This window comes from Drosophila busckii, chromosome 2R, assembly GCF_011750605.1.
Source record: "Drosophila busckii strain San Diego stock center, stock number 13000-0081.31 chromosome 2R, ASM1175060v1, whole genome shotgun sequence".
Classification (NCBI taxonomy): domain Eukaryota; kingdom Metazoa; phylum Arthropoda; class Insecta; order Diptera; family Drosophilidae; genus Drosophila; species Drosophila busckii.
In genome coordinates, this window is record NC_046605.1 from 17,553,440 (window position 1) to 17,573,367 (window position 19,928).

A 19,928-nucleotide genomic window follows, 5' to 3' on the forward strand; every position below is an offset into this window, starting at 1 on the left:
TCATACGCACTGCAGTAAAATCTAATTGCAGATTTAGCCTTTTGGCTTTTACTATTTCGCGTTGGTTGCTTAGCCAAACTAACATTGACCCGCCCACGCTATCTAGAATTTTCTGAAAATAGAAAATTGCTTTCGGCATCCCAATAGAATACGTTTGTAATTTTCGCAGGCAATCAAACATTGGCACAGACATGGAAGTGGGCTTGTGGCTTTTGAGCTTCGCGATAAAAACACACATTGCAACAGGTTAAATAAATTGCTATAAAGTTAAAGTTTTAAAGCCAGCAAAGCTAAAATTGTTACAAAGCTTAGCAGTTTATACTTTGTCTTGTTACTTTTATTTGAGCTAACGGCAATTGCTTTAGACAGTAAGGAAATTAAGTAAGTGAAGGTATTGCTGACAATGTTGGTTTGTTAATTTGTAGAACTAGCGAATAGTGATGTAGTGAAATAGTTAAGTAAATATCACAATAGAACTTATGAAAATTATAAATTATGTATAAATCAATAAATACTCATACATACAACTTAACATTCTTTTCGACAGCTTCACAAATATCAAATTTCATAAAACTCACACTATTCGTTTAAAGAACCATCTCAAAGTATTAAATAAGCATTAGAGCTAGCTGGCTACCGAATTTTATGTGCTACACTTCATTGGCGAGCATCTAAAACGGAGCATTAGAACTTTTATGTCTATTCGAAAATGGCAATAGAGCATTAGCAGCATTAAACAGCGATCCCGCATTAGAGCAAATCCTTTAAGCGCCAAACAATGCTCACGCCTATAGACAACGCACACACACACACACATACGTATGTGTGTGTGTATGGTATATGGCACGTACGTAATACATTTTTAGGCGCAACGTTGTTTTATTACCAAAGCGTACCGAATGGTTAGGACCCACTTCAGTTTCCGGCGCGAGCTGCCCATCAAAATCAACGCTTAATGTGACTTTAATCGCTTACGCATAAATTGTGCCCGCGATTTTGTAATGAAAACGGCCGCCGCGGCGTATCAGGGACATTTGGTCCTCAGCGTGAGACGACGACGGCCGCGCCTGTAAATTTTATGTTAGTTTCATTCGCTTTACGCATGATTTGATTTACCATTGGGTGAATTTAATTAAAGCAAATGCCAAAAAGCAGCGACGAGTTCAAATAACAAGAACAACAACAACAACAACAGCAGCAACAGCAGCAGTATTTGAAAGACAGGCAACAATTTGTTCACAGCCAGGAACTGCTGATAGCTGATATTTCAATTAGAAAAGCAAATAAGCTCGACTTTAATTGAAAAATGGCCATCCACGACTTGGTCTCGCTCTCTCGCTTTCCATTGACAATCGTATAAAGCCAGCTGAGCACAGATACAGATAAACAAATACACACACACACACATGTAAAGTAAAGCAAATGTCAAACAAATATTTCAAGTCAGCAAGCAGAAGTTCATTTAAATATACCAATTGCATGTTGACAAGTTTATTTAATTTTTAATACTTAATTGGGTTTCCGAATGTTTGAGTTCATTTAAATAAATTAGAAATTGAATAGAAACTCTCAATTAAAGCAGTTTATGGCTGAATGTAAATGAGAAACAAAGAAAAATATAAAATAGATCTTGTTGCTCATACAGACATGACCTACCTAATTTAGGATAACCCAAAAATTAGTTGTCAAATATTTTCACCACTTTAAATTAACCATTGTCATTTTTAAAATATATGTCTTCTTCATTAAAGCTAAACAATTGTTCACACCAAGATAAGGATAAGATAACAAAACGTTGAAATATTAGAGAGTTAGTCAACCATGAATTGCCTATTTCTATTTCTAGACATTGTGACTTTGTGGCGATCGACTTAAGCACATATGTCAGATAAAATTTTAGAGATAAGTAACAGTGCTGCAAACAAAACTAATCTAAGGAATCACCAAACAGCGATAAAAGTAAAAGTTGGCAAGTACATATATAAATTTCGTCAGATTCGTCGAGAGGGGTCTAGCTCGTGATCACTATTAGTAAGCATATTTCTCTCAAAAGCTTTTACAAAGACTCTCTCGCAAAGCTTTGGAGCATTCGTATAAAAACATTGAGCATGCTCACAGCTAGTTCAGTAGTAAACAGATCGTTAAGCATAGTAGAGCTCGTTGATTATGGTATTCTTGACTTTAGCGCTACTGGGCGTGGCCGTGGCATTAGCCTACAGCTTTTACCAGTCCACCTACAATTACTGGAAGCAACGCGGCGTGCCACATGAGCGCCCGCTGCTCTTCTTCGGCAACATGAAGGGCATAGGCAGCAAATTACATTTTCGTGATGTTAATCAACGCGTCTATGCGCGATTTAAGGGCAAGACGCCATTTGCTGGCATGTTTCAGTTTCTGAAGCGTGTAGCATTCATTATAGACTTGGATTTGGTCAAGCAGGTGCTGATAAAGGATTTCAACAAGTTTCAAGATCGCGGCATATTCAACAATGTGCGTGATGATCCGCTAACTGGTCATCTGTTTACGCTTGAGGGCGACGAGTGGCGCTCCATGCGGCACAAGCTGACGCCGGTGTTTACGTCTGGCAAAATGAAGCACATGTTTGGCATTGTAGTCGAGGTGGGTCAGCGACTGGGCGATACGGTGGATAAGGCAGTGAGTGCTGCTGTTGTAGACGATGGCGATGTGGAGATCAAGGAGCTTTGCGCGCGCTACACCACCGACGTTATAGGCAGCTGCGCCTTTGGCATTGACTGCAACAGCTTGGCGGATCCGCATGCCGAGTTTCGTGCCAAGGGCAGAATGATCTTTGAAAAGCCACGCCATCATCAGCTGGTGCAGGCTTTTATCTTTACCAATGCCAATCTCTCCAGAAAGTTGCGTCTGAAAGTGTTGCCCGATGAGCTGTCGAGCTACTTTATGGAAGCTGTGCGCAATACAGTGGACTATCGCATGAAGCACAACATCAAGCGTCATGACTTTTTGGATCAACTAATCGAACTGCGTGCGGAGGATCAGCTGGCAGCGCAGCAGACTAAAGGCATTGATCTATCCAAGGGCTTGACAATTGAGCAAATGGCAGCACAAGCTTTTGTATTCTTTGTAGCTGGCTTCGAGACCTCATCCAGCACCATGGGCTTTTGTCTATACGAGCTGGCACTGCAGCCAGATGTGCAGCAAAAGCTACGCGAGGAAATCGAAACAGTACTCGGCGACGCAGAGCTTACCTATGAAGCCTTAGGCGAGCTAACCTATTTGGAGCAGGTGCTAGCAGGTAAGATAAACACACGCTTGAGTAAGTTATAGATGCTAATTTATCTCTTTCTCTTTCTTTAGAAACTCTACGCAAGCATTCCATACTACCGCATCTTTTGAGAGAAGCCAACCAGGACTATGCAGTGCCTAACACAAATTTTATTATTGAAAAGGGCACATCGATTGTCATACCTGTCTATGCCATACATCGTGATCCCGAAATATATCCTGATCCAGAGCGCTTCGATCCAGCGCGCTTCGAGCCGGAAGCTATTAAGGCTAGACATCCTTTTGCCTATTTGCCATTTGGGGACGGTCCTCGCAACTGCATTGGCGAACGCTTTGGTAAAATGCAGGCCAAGATTGGACTCGTTTCATTATTGCGTCGCTTCAAGTTCAGCGCCTCCAAGCAAACGGAGGTGCCTTTGGAACTAGAAAATCGCAGCTTTGTCACATCTTCTAAGCGTGGCATTCACCTGAAGGTTGAGAGACTTTAAATAAAAGTTTCTATTAACTGAGTCAGGCAATTTGCAAACAAAGTATAATCATTTTAGATAATCAAACTACTACCTCAGCAAACTAACAGACATATATATAAAAGATTTCATTATATATCAGCTACATTTATTTTAAGCATGTTCATTGATTAAATGTTAATACTCATTATTTGCTTAATATTTACTTTTCTCATAAGCTTAAATATATATGTATATATAAATGTACGCTGAATATTTTGTTATTACTTTGTCAGCATGATTTGCACTTTTACAACCATTGGTAAACAAATTAAAATTATTTAAACATTAACATACTGATAGGCTTTTGCATTAGGGTGGATCGATTTGATAGATAAAAAAATTACAAAAAAAAAATGTCAAAGTGTATAAAAGCAAATACAAAACAATGAAAAATTCTGCGAGTATTTTTTTTTATAATAATATTTTTTTCAAAGATCAAGTCGACCTACCCTAATGTACATAGAGTAGGCGTTATTTATAAACATTTTCTTGTTTACCTTGCTGAGAGAATTGAGCTTGCTGAGAGAATTGAACTTGCTGAGAGTTCGTAAAGCTTTCGCCGAGTTGCCGAGAGCTTTTTTATAGAACGCATTAGCACGGCTTTACTTTTATGCTTAAAATAAAAATATTTGCACGCTATTTTAATTTTAATATTTAAGTCGTAGGCTGCTAGTCACACCTGTCTTTATCAATTTCGCACACTGCGTATCTAGTTGCATGCCCCTGGGTGTGCCTAGGTTCAACAGCCAATAGCTACAAAGAAGCGCACTCATTGCAAGTTTTTCAATAAACGGGCGGGACACAAGAGCGCGGTCAGCACTGATCAAATTGAAATAAATAGAGAATCGAAAATGCATTTAAATATATGTATATAAATAACAATCGGTGCACAATAAAACTCGCACTTGCTATAGTCGCCACGGCTGACTGCAGACAGTTGATGTGCGCTAATTGGCGATAGCACATGTATTCTTAGCCAAGAGCCAGCGGTAAAGTAATGGCCACAGCAGGAGTCAGCATTGAGTTTACCAGCAAGTGCGCAGTGAAGCACAATGAGCAGCTGGGCAGGTGAGTAACTGCAGCATTAGCCGAGATTGCTTATATTAAATCGCCTCTGCTTAGATATGTGGTGGCCAGCTGCAATATTAAAGAGGGCGAGACTGTGCTGCTGGAGCAGCCGCTGCTGGTGCTGCCTAATTTGGGTGAAAGGCGCTGCTGCAGCTGTCATCATCTGACGACCAGATACTGTGGGTAGGTAGTCTAATAACGAAAGTCTAAGAATTATATAAAAGTCTCACGGAGTTCTTAGCAAGTGTCAACTGTTGCCGTTATGCGAGGAATGCACATCGCACGAGCAGCTGGACTGTCAGCGTCTGGCCAAGCTGCAGTTGACGCCGCAGCAGCTGGAGCAGCTGCAGGCAAGTCCTGAAGTAATCGGCGCCTTGAAGTTTCTGCTGTTACGTGAGCATGCGGAGACGCAGCAGCAGTTCGCGGAAGTAATGCAAATGGAGGCACACCTGGAGCTGCGGCGAAGCACAGACATCTGGCGCAGCTACCAAGAGCTAGTCATAGCACCATTAGAAGCTAGCGGTGTGCTGACGCAGTTGCGCAATAGAACAGAGTTGACAGCTGAGCTCTTGCAGCGCCTGCTGGGCACAGCGGACATTAATGCGTTTGAGATACGTGCGCCGGAGCAGGGTGGTGCCATGCGTGGACTCTATGTGCGTGGAGCGCTGTTTGCGCACAGCTGTTTACCGAATGTGGTGACGGCCATTGATGGTGTCAGCATAAAGGTTTATGCCAATCGCAACATAGCCGCAGATGAGATGCTCTACAACTGTTATACCAATGTCTTGCTTGGCACGGAGGAGCGGCGTCATATACTCAAGACAGGCAAGTGCTTTGACTGCCAATGCGCACGTTGTGCTGATCCCACAGAGCTGGGCACACATCTCAGTAGCTTCGTGTGCAATAAATGTCCCAAGGGCTTTGTTGTGCGGCAGCCAGATTCCGGCGCTTGGCAGTGTTTGCTTAATGCGGAGCATACCCTGAAACCAGAATTTGTAGCCAGTATACTGGAGCGTGCTAAGGAGGAGATATTCCATTCTCGTGAAGATATCTATAGACTAGAGCTGCTGCTGGCCAAGCTTTCACGCATATTGCATGCTAACCATTATGTTATGTTGGATCTGAAGCAAAATATTGCCTCCATTCTGCGCCAGATATTGCAGAATATGTCGCATCGTCCCAGTTGCAAGGTCTATGAACGCAAAATACGCCTATGCCAGGAGATACTGCTCGTCTTAAAGATCATTACACCAGGCATATCGCGTCTCAAGGCAATTGCTCTGTACGAACTGGCCAACACCCAAGCTGAATTGGCGCGCAAGCTTTATGCTGAACAGGAACAGCAGGCTGACGATTTACTGGTAATTAAGATACTTAAAATATATATACATTATTGAGCGTTGTTTTTGTTAAAGTTGGAACTGCAGCAGACAGAGGTTATGATGCGCGAGGCATTGCGGATGCTACTTTTTGAACCCATTTCATCTCCGGAAGGTCAACTGGCACGCAGCATGTTAAGAGATCTAAAAGAGTTGCAAAATGACATGAAATTGCTGCAGCAGACTGACGAAGAATTAAGCAACTAACAATTTTGCCAAGTCAATTTTTACTTTCACTAGTGTACAAGAGTTTAAAAATTGAATTAAATTTCTGTTACTTAATTATCGGTAATAGTTGTTATCGTCAATAGTGGCGGCATGTCGATAAAAATTGGCTGAAAACGTAATCAAAGCGAAACAAACGATAAATGTTGTTTAACACTGTTATTGGGCGGCATATTTTGAAAAGAGAAATAGAGAATATATTTATTTCGTATGAGATTTTCGATATAAATTGATTTGATAGTTGCATTGCCGCTAATTTAAATATTTTTAAACTTTAATTTTTTTAATTTATTTGAATCAGTTAATTAATTATCATATTAATTTTTTGAATTTCATTTATTGCCCATTTACGAACGGACTAAAATTGTTGGTATTCGGACATTTAAATAATTCATTTAAGTATGTACACAACATATTTTAAAATTTAAAATTTGCATAGTAACAAGAGGAAAAAGGAAATATGATGAACAACGGGTTATCGGTTATTCCTTTTCTTTAGAGCTCTTTTTTCTGAACAGTGTCGTGCGCAACGAAACTTAAAAAATTGAGCTATTTGCAAAAGAGGAATAAGAAATTAACGGTTACTGTTTTTCCTTATGCCCCGCCCGCCGCCGAGCACATTTATTATTGCATTGTGATTGCTCAATTTTCAACTCAAGGCCTTGACCAGGGATTGTTATAATATGTACATATATAGATACATAAGTATGTATACATATACATACATAATAGATACATATATTGTAAATTTGTAATATATGTACATATGAATAGTTTTGTTACTATTAAAGCAGATTATTAAATCATTTAATATACATACATTTACATAATTACCCTAATACAAACACGCAAGAAAAGCTAAATTTAGCTACAAGTATTTGATAAATGTCATTGCATTTTTTCATAATTTATTTAATAAACTCGATTCATACAACACGTAAACAATTACTGAACCATACAAACAAATTTTATTTAATTTGCCCATTTGGATTAAAAAAAATAGTGAAGTGGAAGTGTTGAACAATTTATATATATTCACTATTATCTCATTTCAAAATATGCCGCCCAATAACAGTGTTAAACAACATTTATAGTTTGTTTCGCTGTGATTTTGCAACAAAACAGTGATTTCCACAGTGACACTGTGGTGCCACTGTTTTGCCCGCTAAAATTCAAATTTAAGATTCACTGAAACTCAACAAATTTCGGCTTTATTGACTTTTAACTTTTACAGCTTAGACAGTCTAACAATAAGCAAATTATCAATAAGCAATTATGTTAGTAGTTAAGTAATTTCTAATGCTACCGTATCGTTATTAGTTTATAAACACAAAGTCAAAACTGTAAACAATATAAGTATTACTTGCATAAAAATTCTCAGCAGGCAATAATAGCTTCCAATGATTAATATGAAATTAAGTTAAATAAAATATTTGGATAATCATGCAAATTACATCAACCGTTACTAAGTTTCGTTATAAATTTAAATTGTGCGCGCCAAAAAATGTCTATCGGAGATGTTAGTATATAACAGACAGCTTTTGTCAGCTAATAAACATTGATTGTTGTAGCAACAAGCAATCTATATAAAGCATTGTATTCAAAAGTGATAAATCGCTGATTTTAAATTTATTTCACCATTTTCATGTTTATTTTAGTTTATTGACCACATGATAATTCAATTTTGTTTATTATATTTGGCTAACATTTTCTTTTATAAGTACGCACTTCAAGCAAAAATGTGACCAGTCAACTTTGTGTTAATTTCTGGATTAATACTGTCAAGAAAAATATTAGGCCAAAATTAAGCAGCATGCAAGAGCGTAAAAAAGTATTTCTGAGCATGCGCTCGAATCGCGGCTTAAAAAAGCTTCAAGCTATGCCCATTTTTGGGTGGTTGTTTGAGCGCGAGACAAAGAGAGAGAGAGAGAGAGAGCGCGAGTGAGAGGCAGTTTGAGAAAGCGAGCTTTATATCTAATGTTTACTGTTGTTGTTGCAATAGTTAGTATGGGGACTTTCCAAAGTTCAGTTGTGTAATTTCTTCGCTGAGTTTAGTCAAAGACGTTCGTGAGTGCGGTAGCGGTTGACCGTAGATTGCAAATTAAAGCAAAGCAAAGCAAATCAAATTAAACACTAGTTGGTTGTATTTGGCGTGGCGCGAGGGTTGCAAAAAAAATTATTGCAAAAGCCAGAAAAAAAATATACTTTGCTCAAAGTGTTCATTAAACAAAAATAGTGTTAACAAAGTTATTTTAATGCGAATATTTTATGTGTGTGCGCTTGAGTATAACTGTAATTGAAGCACGCCGTGTTGCGCCGCAACTTGCCGACAAAACGGGGATGAAGGTGAAGGTGAAGGGAGTGCTGAGCCACCCTCAACTTGCTTGCAGACCTTAAATAAACTTTTAGTCAGAGTGCAAAAAAAAAAAAAGAAAAAGAAATCGAAACGAACAGAACGTTTTTAGTTTTTTCGCGAAAGCCGCGGGCGTGAAACAAACGTGAGAAAAGCAGCGAAAAAAGTTGTGGGAGCCAAGTCAAGCTGCGCTGCCTTGCAACGGGACCTTACTCGTTTTTGTTTTCACCGTGTTAATTTGTCGTGCATTTGCAGTGGAAGAGAAAGGAAGAAAGAAAGAGAAAAAACAAACGTGAAAAAGTTTTTGTTTGCTGTGCTGAGAACTGAGAGCGGTAAGCAATTTAATTTATTTTTTAAATAATTTTCATTGTAATTGAAATGCTGCAGTGGCAGACACAAAGGTTTGACTGACAAATGGCCAACTCCATTATCTGTATATATTGAAAGTGATTTAGTTGATGGTTAAACAATAAAGTAGTTAAGCACTTGGGCAAACAAAATGCCACTTACACTTGATACTAAGGGTCGTTCGAGTGGCGGCGCAACCCAATTCCCACATACCCACATAGCCTAAAGCCAATTTCGCATTCGAATTCGAATCCCCAGTAGGAAAATCCAAATTCAAATTCAAATTCGTGTGAATGGACAATGGACGAACTAAACAAAAGGCTCTGGCAGTGTTGTCGAGCTTAAAATGCGTTTTGTCAACATTGGCAAAGGGTCGACTACCCTGTTGAGTGCCAGCTGGGTGTCTTAAGGGTGTGGCGGGGTGTGCGAGCATTGGGGGTGGCTTGCGAGCATGATTAATGCTGTAGAAATTGCTTTTAAATCGCCGCCATCGCAGTAGCAACAGTAGCAACAGTATGTTGCATGCTGTATGTTGCATGTGCGATATGCTGGCAAAGTGCACAAAGAGCGACTGCGTTGCCTGTTGCCTGCACATTCAACCCTCAAGGCCGACAAGCTGTTACAACCCTTGCCACACACATGCAACAACAGCAACAAAGTACTTGCAACTGCAGCAAAAAGCTGCATAATTTAGCTGCAGCTCCAGCCTGCCTGCACTCTATGATGGCAGCGTGTAACGTTAACGAGCTCAAAGTTGCCCCACCCCCACCCAACCCCCCAAGGCCTTAAGTGCATTATGCCTGAGGGCATGCAGCCACCCAAAGCGCCAACAGCTTACTTCAAAATAATTGCAACACGCCTGATAACTTACTTACCCCAGCCACGGGCAACGTGCAACGTTCGATCAATCATTATGTGGCGGGAAATTTAATATTTGTTAACAGTTCGACACTCTGCTTATTATCAGCAGCTAGCAGCGGCGCATAAAAATGTAATTAGAGTCAGCTATGGGAGTTGCGTACTGTTCATAATTAGAGCATGGAATGTTAGTAATATAATATGCAACAAAATTCATAGAGTTTGCAACTGCTATTGTTGCTGCTTTTAATTTACATGTAGTTTTTAGCCAGCGCTGAAGTTTTGTGGCAGCTTGTGCTGCAACAAAAAAATGAACAAGCTTATGGCTGCAGCAACTAATTTCTTTACAGCAATTAATTATGTTGCCTCAACGCCAAAGTCCAGACTGCGCCCCATTCAAACTGCGTCTAAACTTTATCCTTGTGGCAGCCTCTGATACCCCCAGCTAGCCACAAAAGCTTACGCTTTACGCAACTTTTTCGCTTTCTAATTTTTTTTAATTCTTAACAATTTTTTTTTGTTCTTTTGCTTTCGCATGCTTAACAGATTACTCAGATGCCAAGGCGAAACTTAAACTTATGTTTTTATATTACACACTTTTTATATTAATGTTAGTTGCGTAAATCATTTTTATTAAGCGAAATTTTGTGCTCTGTAGCTTAAGGTAGAAGTCTGCGATTTCAGCATCCCCATGCCCAAGTCAAATTCAAGTTGTGTTCAGTTTAATGTTTCAAACTCTGCTACAATTTTTAATTTGATGTGAATCAATTTGCTCATAAATTTATTAAACTAACTAACAGCACATCTTTTAGGCAAAGCTTTCATCAGCATTTAATTTAGACACTCCAAAACAAGCTTATTCATAAATTGATAAAGTGCGCTTTGTTATTTATAATTGCTATAGTTTATTTTTGGCCCAATTAAGCGCTAATTGAATTACGTGTGTAACATATTTGGCCAAACGAGTGAGCAAACGCCCACAGAGTTGCCACACAGCACTTGCCACAAAATCTAATTCAATTTCAATGTCAGTTCAACGTTTGCCACTCACTCAGCGGCGCGCTCTCGAGTCTCGAGCGAATGGCAAATGATGCAAGTGAAGCGCACAACAAACAAATCTGAGACAGTTCAACTTTATGTCTGTGTCTGTGGCTTGAGGTATTTTTGGTCAGAGCGTAATTGAATAAAATTGTAATTGAAAAAATAACAGCGAATTATTAATACGTTAAGTTTATACACTTAACAAAATATATAAAGCAATGAATAAAATAAAATGTGCAGCTCTTGGAGTTAAATATTTTATATGTGCGTAATTGAAAAATATATATTTTTTATTTAATATTACAATACGGTATTAATATTATTAATTTTGTATGTAATTTTAAAGCTGCTGCAATTGCTTTCATAACATGAATAAAATAAAATGTGGCGCTCTTTAAGTTAATTATTACATGTTAAATGCGTAATTGCTTTAAGCTCACAATTATATATGAAATAAATGTAAAAATTATTTATTTTATTTATCAATATTTTTTATTTAGTATGTAATTTTAAAGCTGCTGTAATTTTTTACATAAGATATATTTAAATTTATTGCTTGCAGATTTATTATAATATTACATACAAACGTTTCAAAATTTCACTTAACTTGCAAGCTTAACGCTTTCTATTTTCTAGAATTAATTTTGATTGCTTGATAAATTCATTTCGACAGACAAATATTGATTTATTTTTCTGACTTTTCCATTCAATACTCTTTAACTTTGGTAAGTGTATTGCTAAAAGCCGCAACAATTTTTTTTTTTTTTGCTGCTTGCCATACACGCGGAATTTACGTGAGTTGAATGCTCAAAAATTCTACAGACATTTAATGACAGCAGCAGAGCAGTGAAGCTCGACTAACCACGATGCTCTGACGCTCATTGGAACTGACAAGTGGCGAGTGGGCGGTGTGGGTCGAACTGGTCAACGCCTCGGCAACAATGCCCCAGAGCAGCCACAACCAGAGCAACAACAACAACAAAAATTGTGGAGCAAATTAAACAATTTGTATTGCTTTTGTTAGTCTGCTCTACTATGGAGATGTCTGGGAATAATTTTTTGCTTGCTGTTGTTGTTGTTGTCCACAAATTAATTAAATTGTCAGGCGAGAATCGTGAGCGCTGCAGCTTCCAAAAAAATAAAAATGTTAATGTTAGTCTGCTGATAAAATTTTTAAATATCATAAATATTAAAATAGAAAACATTTTCGTAACGCTTGTTTACACTTTTCCATGACTTTACTTTGGCGCTTTTCTAATTGTTCTGGCCTAATGAGCTGGCACAGCTGTTGCGTTTGCCGGCGCAAAGGTCACGGCAAACTAATTAAAATTTTAATTAAACACATAAAAAAAATATAATCAAAATAAGCTTGAGCAAATGGCACAGGAATTTGCATAAAAATTAATTTGATTATGCACTGATTGTCTCAACTTTGTATTTTAAATTTGAAAGTATAATGTTAAAAAAAATCAGTGTCAATAAATAATAAATTTAAGTTAAGTCATATTTAAATAACAAATAATATTATGATTAATAATGTTTATATGAGCAAAATCACAAAAGTTTGTTATTTTTTTACAGTCTTTTATTACAGTCTTCTAGTTAACTTGATTTAGATTAGTACGAAAGCAAAATAAATGAACTCAGCACAATATTTATTTATTGATATGATGATGATAATAATAAAAATTGCTTAGAATATTTTGAAAATATTTTTTTAGTTAAAGTTTAAATTTTTTCTATGTATAGTTTGCTTACTCTACAACTAAATTATGTTACAAAAAAAAAAGTTTATTATTATTAGTTTGTGATATATGACTAAAAAAATGTAATTTGGTTAAAACCTGAATGCAAATTAGTTTACATTTTTGGACAAGCACAAATTTAATAAAAGTCAATAGTTCTCTATATATGAAGGTATTAGTCTTAAGCTGTTGTGCGTGCGTATAAATATTGTGCTCAGTGTATATATTTTTCATTAGATTGACGAGCTAAGTCAATATAAATCCACCTGTCCGACTGACTGACATTGAGTGCAGAGTCTTAGCCAGTCAGTTGTGCCCAGCAGCTTATCACTTTATAATAATTTTAGTGCCTATATTTCTTCAATTGCAATTGCAAAAATTCCAATTGAATGACGTCACAAGGCCTATGAATCATTCGGTTAATGCGAGTTCTAGTTTTCTTTAGCAGCAAATAATAAATTATAGCAAAAGTGAGCAGCGCCTAAGCATTGAATGTTGTTGGTGGTGGGCAGCGACACAAATTTCCAGAGCCACCTGCAGTTATGCAGCCCCAGCCCAATACACACACACATAGAGAGAGGGAGAGAGAGAGAGAGAGTGAACATTTATTAGATTGCATGTGAAAACGATGTCAAATAAAGCGAACCCTAAAGGTAACCATAAACCCAGCTGCTAACCACACAAAACAATTTGAGTGGAGAGTCTAGCAGGCCTTAGGGTGGGGTGTGAGTGGGCTGAGTGGGTGTGGGTGTGGGTGGAGGCATATGTGTATGCAAGTTAATGGGTGTTAGGGCAAAAGCACAATTGTGTGTCATGCAGCCTTGCAACCCCCCCAAAGCACCATTGACATCATGTCTGGCAGCTCCGCATGGTAACTAGTTAACATGGGGTTTACTTTTGGCAGGCAGTGTAAGAAATTAAGCAACAACAACAACGACGACAGCGACGAGCAGAAGCAACAGTCTATTGCCCCACTTGGCCGCACTGGCAACTGGTTTGAATTTGCAACGCGGCTGCCGGCACGTGACCACGCCCCCCTCAGCGCTAACTCGAATTTCAGTGGCCATCCCTTTGATCGAGCACCGGCTACGTTTGATGTATCTACACACACTTGATGCACTCTTTAAAGGCGTCGCTTAGCGTCGCTTAACAAACAGAAAATCAATATTTTCAGCTCGAAAAACTTCTCTGCAATTCCATTAGCACAATATGATTTGTTGCGTTATCCTTTTCCGCCGGGACATTGCCTGAGAGCAACAAAAAAACAGTTCCAAATTGCTGTTTGGATAGACATTAATAGACGACTAGATTTGGTTTGGCTGCATTGTTTAAAGCTTTAACGCTCTGACTTGTTCTCTGGCAGTAAATCAACAAAAATTTGCAAAAAAAATTGTGAACGAGCCATATATATATAATGTTTATTAAATTTCTAAAATGTCGGCCATTTATTATTCGCAATTGTTGTGCAGCGTTTTACACTGCAAAAGAAAGTTGTAGTTAACAAGAAAATTCAAAATTACTAAAATTCGAATTCAAATTTGAAATAAACGGAATTAAGATGTCAACAACACTTTCTTGAAATCAACAAATTTTTAAAATAAATGCCAACATTTATATATTTATATATTGAAATATTATTTTTATTTTAAAATTAATTTTAATATTGTAAATATAAATTTAAATAAAGAATTTGGCAAAAATAATGTTCGCCTGTTTCCTAATTTAAATAACAGCAAAGCTTAATGTAAACTACAGAAGTACTGTAAACAACTTTAATAAAGGCGAACAAATATGAAGTCAAAATAAATTGTATATAATACTTCGATAATAACTTATACTTATAGATAAAACCTTATGATAATTCTAAATTGGATTAAAAATAACTTCAATTTTCTTTCGTATTTTTATTAAGTAATTTAGAGAAAATTTTACATTATTAGAATTCAATATTGAATAAACAATATAAACATTTCAATGCGACTTTTTGGAATAAACAAAATTTGTAAAATATTCTAAAAGCAATTAAAGCATTTAAAACAGCGCACCGATTAACTTAATCTTTCAAAAGTTTTAGTAAATGCGCATTTGTAATTAAATTCTTAATGAGCGGGAATAATGAAAATAGCTAAATTTATGCATTTATGAGCTGTATTTTTTTTTAAGTGCAGCTGTGCAAATTAAATGATAGCAGCCAGTAACGCCTGCTAACCCGGTTGGCTGCTCGTTTGTTTTGTCCACTAATTGAAATGTACGGAGCCCAGACAGAGACCACACGAAAATCCTATTAGCCTTATCGGCCAGGGCTGGGCACCACTCCCGGGTGCCATTCGCAGTGTTTTCATTTGGAATTTCAATTTCGAGTACGCATCATGCGGTAAATGTCTAAGCAAGCAATATAGCATATATATATATATGCACATTCCAGAATATAATCAGCATATATAGCTTAATCGACTTTGTGTGCGATTTCTAAAAGCTTTAAGCTTGCAATGCTTGCATATAATGGAAATATAAAGGGAATGCGGCTGAGACAGCTGCCCCAGGTGAGGCATTAATTCCGCATGTGGCAGAGGCGCCACAAAATGCAGCAGCTTGCTACGTATGAAATGCCTGCAGTGGCATGTGGCAGTATGAGGGAGGGGGGGAGTTTGTGTGGGTGGGCGGCATTTGATAAGCGGCATATGCTCTGCGGTAAGCTCAAGTGCAGCGGAAATTGTGTGTGGCTGGAGCAACAAGTTCCAGCTGCCAGCAGAGCTTTCATATTAAAATCGTGCCAACTTTGACTTGCAATTTCCCACTTCAACTTTTGCCTATCAGCAAAACCATTTGCATTATTCGCCGCTTCTTCTTCTTCTTGCGCAATACTTTTTCATATATGAAAATGCATAGAACATTTTACCAAACTTTCAAATTTGTGTGTAGTCAAGTCGCGTTTGGGGGGGGCGGCTGCAAATAAATTTGTCGTCAGTTGAGGCTGCTGCAGTTGCAACAAAAGCCACAAACTAGCGACAGAGACAGACACAAGTGTCTGCCCAACGACCAACGCCTTCGCCTCCCCCTCTCTCTGCTCTCTGCTCCAGTTTGCAGCCACAGACAGCGCGCATTTTACACATTTCATTTTATTGTCACGTACGGCGTTCATTTCGCAGTTTCCCTTTATGGTAGAGGTCGGTTGGTTAGGTTGGGTTGGTTGGTGGCCGCCACCGCCGCCAGCGTCGCTTGATTTGTCGCTTGCTGACTGCTTTTTCTTCAAATTATTTGTCTATTGCCACATGCACTATATAAGGTGCGAACAGCGCAACTCGTTAATAATATTTCAAAATTGTATTTACATACAGGGTGTCTACAATATTACAACAAAATGTTACTACATTATGAATGCCAAGAAGAAAACTATTAATGTTATGTTTGGCATTCAGTTTACTTTATTAAGCATAAAGTGAAATGCAAACAAACTTTAAATGTAAATGTCAGAATTGTTATAAAAAAAATACAAAAAGGATGCCTCTAAAATAAACACTTCAAAATAATTAACAGCGCAATATAATTATAAAGATAATGATAATATTTGTATAGTTGCAACTTTTTTGTATACAAATTTTTTAAATTTATGTAAACTTCATAAACCGTTTAAATATAGTTTAGCTTATAAACTTATTTTATTTTCAATATTTTCAATGGCAATAATCTTAATGTAAGAAGTTTTATAAAAATACAAACAGATTGTCTCCAACTTTGACAAATTAAAAAAAAAAAAATTCAATAAAATTATAAATCAATAAATTTGTTGATTAATGTTTAACACAAACTTTCATTGTTGCAACTTGTTTTAAATATATTTTGCAATTACTTTAGCATTATAAATAGTTTAAAAGCAGTTTGCATAAAAGTTATATTTTATTTTTAATATTAGTGATCAATGTCAAAGCTTAAGATAAATCAACGCAGACTGTGGTCAACTCTGCTAAATTGAAAAATAAAGTGTGCAATAAATTAATATTCAAACTTTAACAAGAAATTAATTGAATTATAATTTGTATTTATTCAGCATAATAATTTAATTGCTGTAGCTATGTTCTTACTTAGATATTACTTTATTTATTTATAAATAGTTTAGCTAGTAAATTTATTTTATTTTAAATTTAAATGTCAGCTAACTTTTAATACTGGCTGCCTCAATTGAATTGCTAACTTACTATTATATAATAAATCACATGACTAACTTTAAGTTGGAAAAGTTTTCTGATTACCATTTTAATACATTTTCAATTACTGTTATTGCCAAATAGTTTGATTTTAAGCTGCCATGCAAAACTTTAAATGTGAATGACAAACATATTACAAAAGTTAATGATGTGGCAACATCTTTGCTCTGTGTGTGTGTGTGTCCTTTCAGTTCAGAACACGTGTTGCCAGCAATTTGAACTAACTTGGCCGCAACGAGTGTGAGAAACTTTGAAAAGAATTTAAAAGCTGTAATAGTGTTGATAAAATAAAGCGAGTGTGCTACAGTTGGGCAAACTGATTAAATGGAAATTGAGAGACACACACATGTGTGCATATGTGTGTGTGTGTCTGTGTGTCAATTTGTAATGTTGAGCTTTTTGACATTTGCATAGCGCAATGAGTTGTAATTAAATCGGAGCAGACAGAGCTAAAACGAAAGCGTAGCTAAGGCAAAAGGGAAAGAACTTTGACTTAAAATTGAAATGAGCGAGCAGCGAGCAGCGAGCAGCTACACTTAGTTAATTGACCATTAGTAGCAGCAGTTGGTCCTTTGCAACTTTAGTTCTTGGCATTTTATTTTGTTGCAAGCATCGCGTGCAGCGTGCAGCGTTCGGCGTGCAGCGCGGCTTAAGCCAAGCAACACTAAATTTTGTACTAAAATGAATTAAAATTCTTGGCACGGCATTAAAGCGCACGGCAGTCGGTTATACGTTACGTATACGTAACGTGGAAACAGAGCAGACAAGCTGAGGAAATATTCGTGCCGTGATAATTCAGTTTGCCGTATCCATGCGCAGCAAAAACTTTTGCAGTTGCAGTTACAACCTGATGCTGTTACGCGTATTTTTTTTTCGAATGTCTGTCTAAAGAGACGTGGATTATGCGGCGGAGTTTGCGACAGCAGCAGCCGCAGCAGCTGGTGTAGCCAGGAAATATGAAAACTAACAGACTTATTGCATTACTTACGCTAAATAACCCACTTACACCAAAAAAAAGCAACTTGCAACGTGCCATGGCAACATGCAACACGAGAGAGCGGTAAAGCTAATAGTCACGGTAACGGTAATGTTGGTGATAATGTTAATGATGATGAGTGCGGGCAACTTATTAAATTCTGCAACGGAAACTCGCAAATAGAGTTACAAGCGCTGAAAGGAGTCACACAAGCGAGCGAGAGCGACAATTGCAACAAGGCAACTTGACAGCAGCACTGACAGCTTGCCTTACACCACCCACCCACCCACCCACTCACCCCTCTGCGCTCTTGCTTGCCACAAGCTCAGCGCAAGAGCTGAGTAAACAAAAGCTACGTCTGACAAAAATGTTTTCTCTTGTTGTTTTTCTTTCGTCTTTCGCTCGCTTTTTTGGCATTTGCAAATGGGAAATGCATGAAAAATTAGTATTACGTGCTCTATATGCGCTTGCCTGTATGCATGTGTGTGTGTGTGTGTGTGTGTGTGCAACGTCTGTGGTGCATGCAGCATACGCATATGCAACGGTTTGCGGCATTGTGGCTTTGTCATTTTTACTGCATACCCTGGACTCAGCTCAATTAAGCTAAAGGCCATAAATGCATTGTCCTTTTTATTTCGCTCCTTTTATTGGCCCTGCGGATGTATGCATTAAGGAACATTAATTAAATGTTAACACAGAAATTCAATATGTGTAAATACGCATTCCAGTCAAGGGAGATCAATACACTATGGACTATCAATAAACATAAGTTAATTAATTTGTACTTTTTGTTAAATTTAACAAGAAATAATTGATTTGTGGTTGGATTTTATTGTCAAACAATTTTTCTTCAATTATCATATTTATTTAATTTATATTTAAGTTGATTTATAAATTATTTTTTAAACTAATTAATTGTTTTTGTCTAAACAAACATCAATTTGATCTCAATACCTTAAGCAACATTTTTTTGAATTGAGTTTTTATGTGCAATATGTTTTCATATTTTTTATTTTACATATAAGCGAATTAAAAATTAAATTTAAAAACAAAAACCTAATTTTTAAATACTTTTAAATTTAATTTTAAATATTTTTTGTAATCGTTTTCATTTACCGTCGACTATTTATAGTTGACATTAAGTAAATAAAATTCATAAATAACATATATTTAGCTTAAACTATTTTATATTTTAAAGCTATTTTTTTTATTTAAAAGAACTTATAAGCAATTATTAATGTACATAAATATCTTACCAAATCCAAGAAAATATATTTACTTTTAAAATACTTGGGCTTATTTTTTTTATATATTTGTAGCACTTTGCATAATAATTATTTTAGCATTGACTTTAAATAATTAAGGAAATAATAAAATGCCGTATACGATATATGCAGAGTTATGGTCTAGTCAAGAACTTAAGCGAACTATTTTATAATTATTTATATTACAAGCTGTAGAGTAACTGACAAGTTGTTGAGCTGCAGCATTAAGAATTGTTCGCATTCTTTCTACTTTGGTTGAACTTCTTTTGCCTTTGTTTGCTTTCATAGCGCATTGCATTGGGTCATCAAATTTGCATTGAGGGAATTGTTTTACTCTTCACTCGCTCACGCTCTCTCTCACTCACTCACTCACACACTCACACACCAACTCACTCACTCACTCTGGCTGCTTTTATTTATATGCTTTCGCAGTTGAGTATTTGTATTTTGTCTGCTTGGCTGCATTGCAACTGTCTTTTGTTTATACACACAGCAGGCTCTTGAATTTTACACGCACACACACACACACACACGCATATATACGAGCTTACAGTTGTGCAGAAATATCTACATGACAAGTAACTATAGCAACTGATATATGTACGATATATGCAGTGAGCGATATGCAGTCCATATACACAGACTGCATTCAAATTTATGCATGCACCAGGGCTGTGTGGCTGGGGCTGGGG

At 37.0% G+C, this 19,928-nt stretch overlaps 3 protein-coding genes across 7 annotated transcripts in view; all 3 read left to right on the forward strand.

Annotated features, from left to right (window-relative positions):
- Nucleotides 1–2,140: 2,140 nt before the first annotated feature.
- On the forward strand, nucleotides 2,141–3,856 carry LOC108597142 (probable cytochrome P450 6a14). The gene is made up of 2 exons (XM_017983534.1): nucleotides 2,141–3,274; nucleotides 3,337–3,856. Exons 1-2 carry the CDS (start codon nucleotides 2,167–2,169, stop codon nucleotides 3,750–3,752), a joined length of 1,524 nt encoding a protein of 507 aa, XP_017839023.1. The 5' UTR covers nucleotides 2,141–2,166; the 3' UTR covers nucleotides 3,753–3,856.
- An 819-nt stretch (nucleotides 3,857–4,675) lies between these two features.
- LOC108595377 (SET domain-containing protein SmydA-8) lies at nucleotides 4,676–6,558 on the forward strand. The gene is made up of 4 exons (XM_017980604.1): nucleotides 4,676–4,841; nucleotides 4,896–5,024; nucleotides 5,083–6,202; nucleotides 6,257–6,558. Exons 1-4 carry the CDS (start codon nucleotides 4,771–4,773, stop codon nucleotides 6,425–6,427), a joined length of 1,491 nt encoding a protein of 496 aa, XP_017836093.1. The 5' UTR covers nucleotides 4,676–4,770; the 3' UTR covers nucleotides 6,428–6,558.
- Nucleotides 6,559–8,464: 1,906 nt separating this feature from the next.
- LOC108596646 (kazrin) overlaps nucleotides 8,465–19,928 on the forward strand; it is a 40,757-nt gene continuing 29,293 nt past the window's right edge. For all 5 annotated transcript variants that reach the window (XR_004458805.1, XM_017982622.1, XM_033293355.1 and 2 more), the window contains exon 1: nucleotides 8,465–9,130. The gene's annotated coding sequence lies outside the window, so the exon portion shown is untranslated. The remainder of the gene's footprint in view (nucleotides 9,131–19,928) is intronic.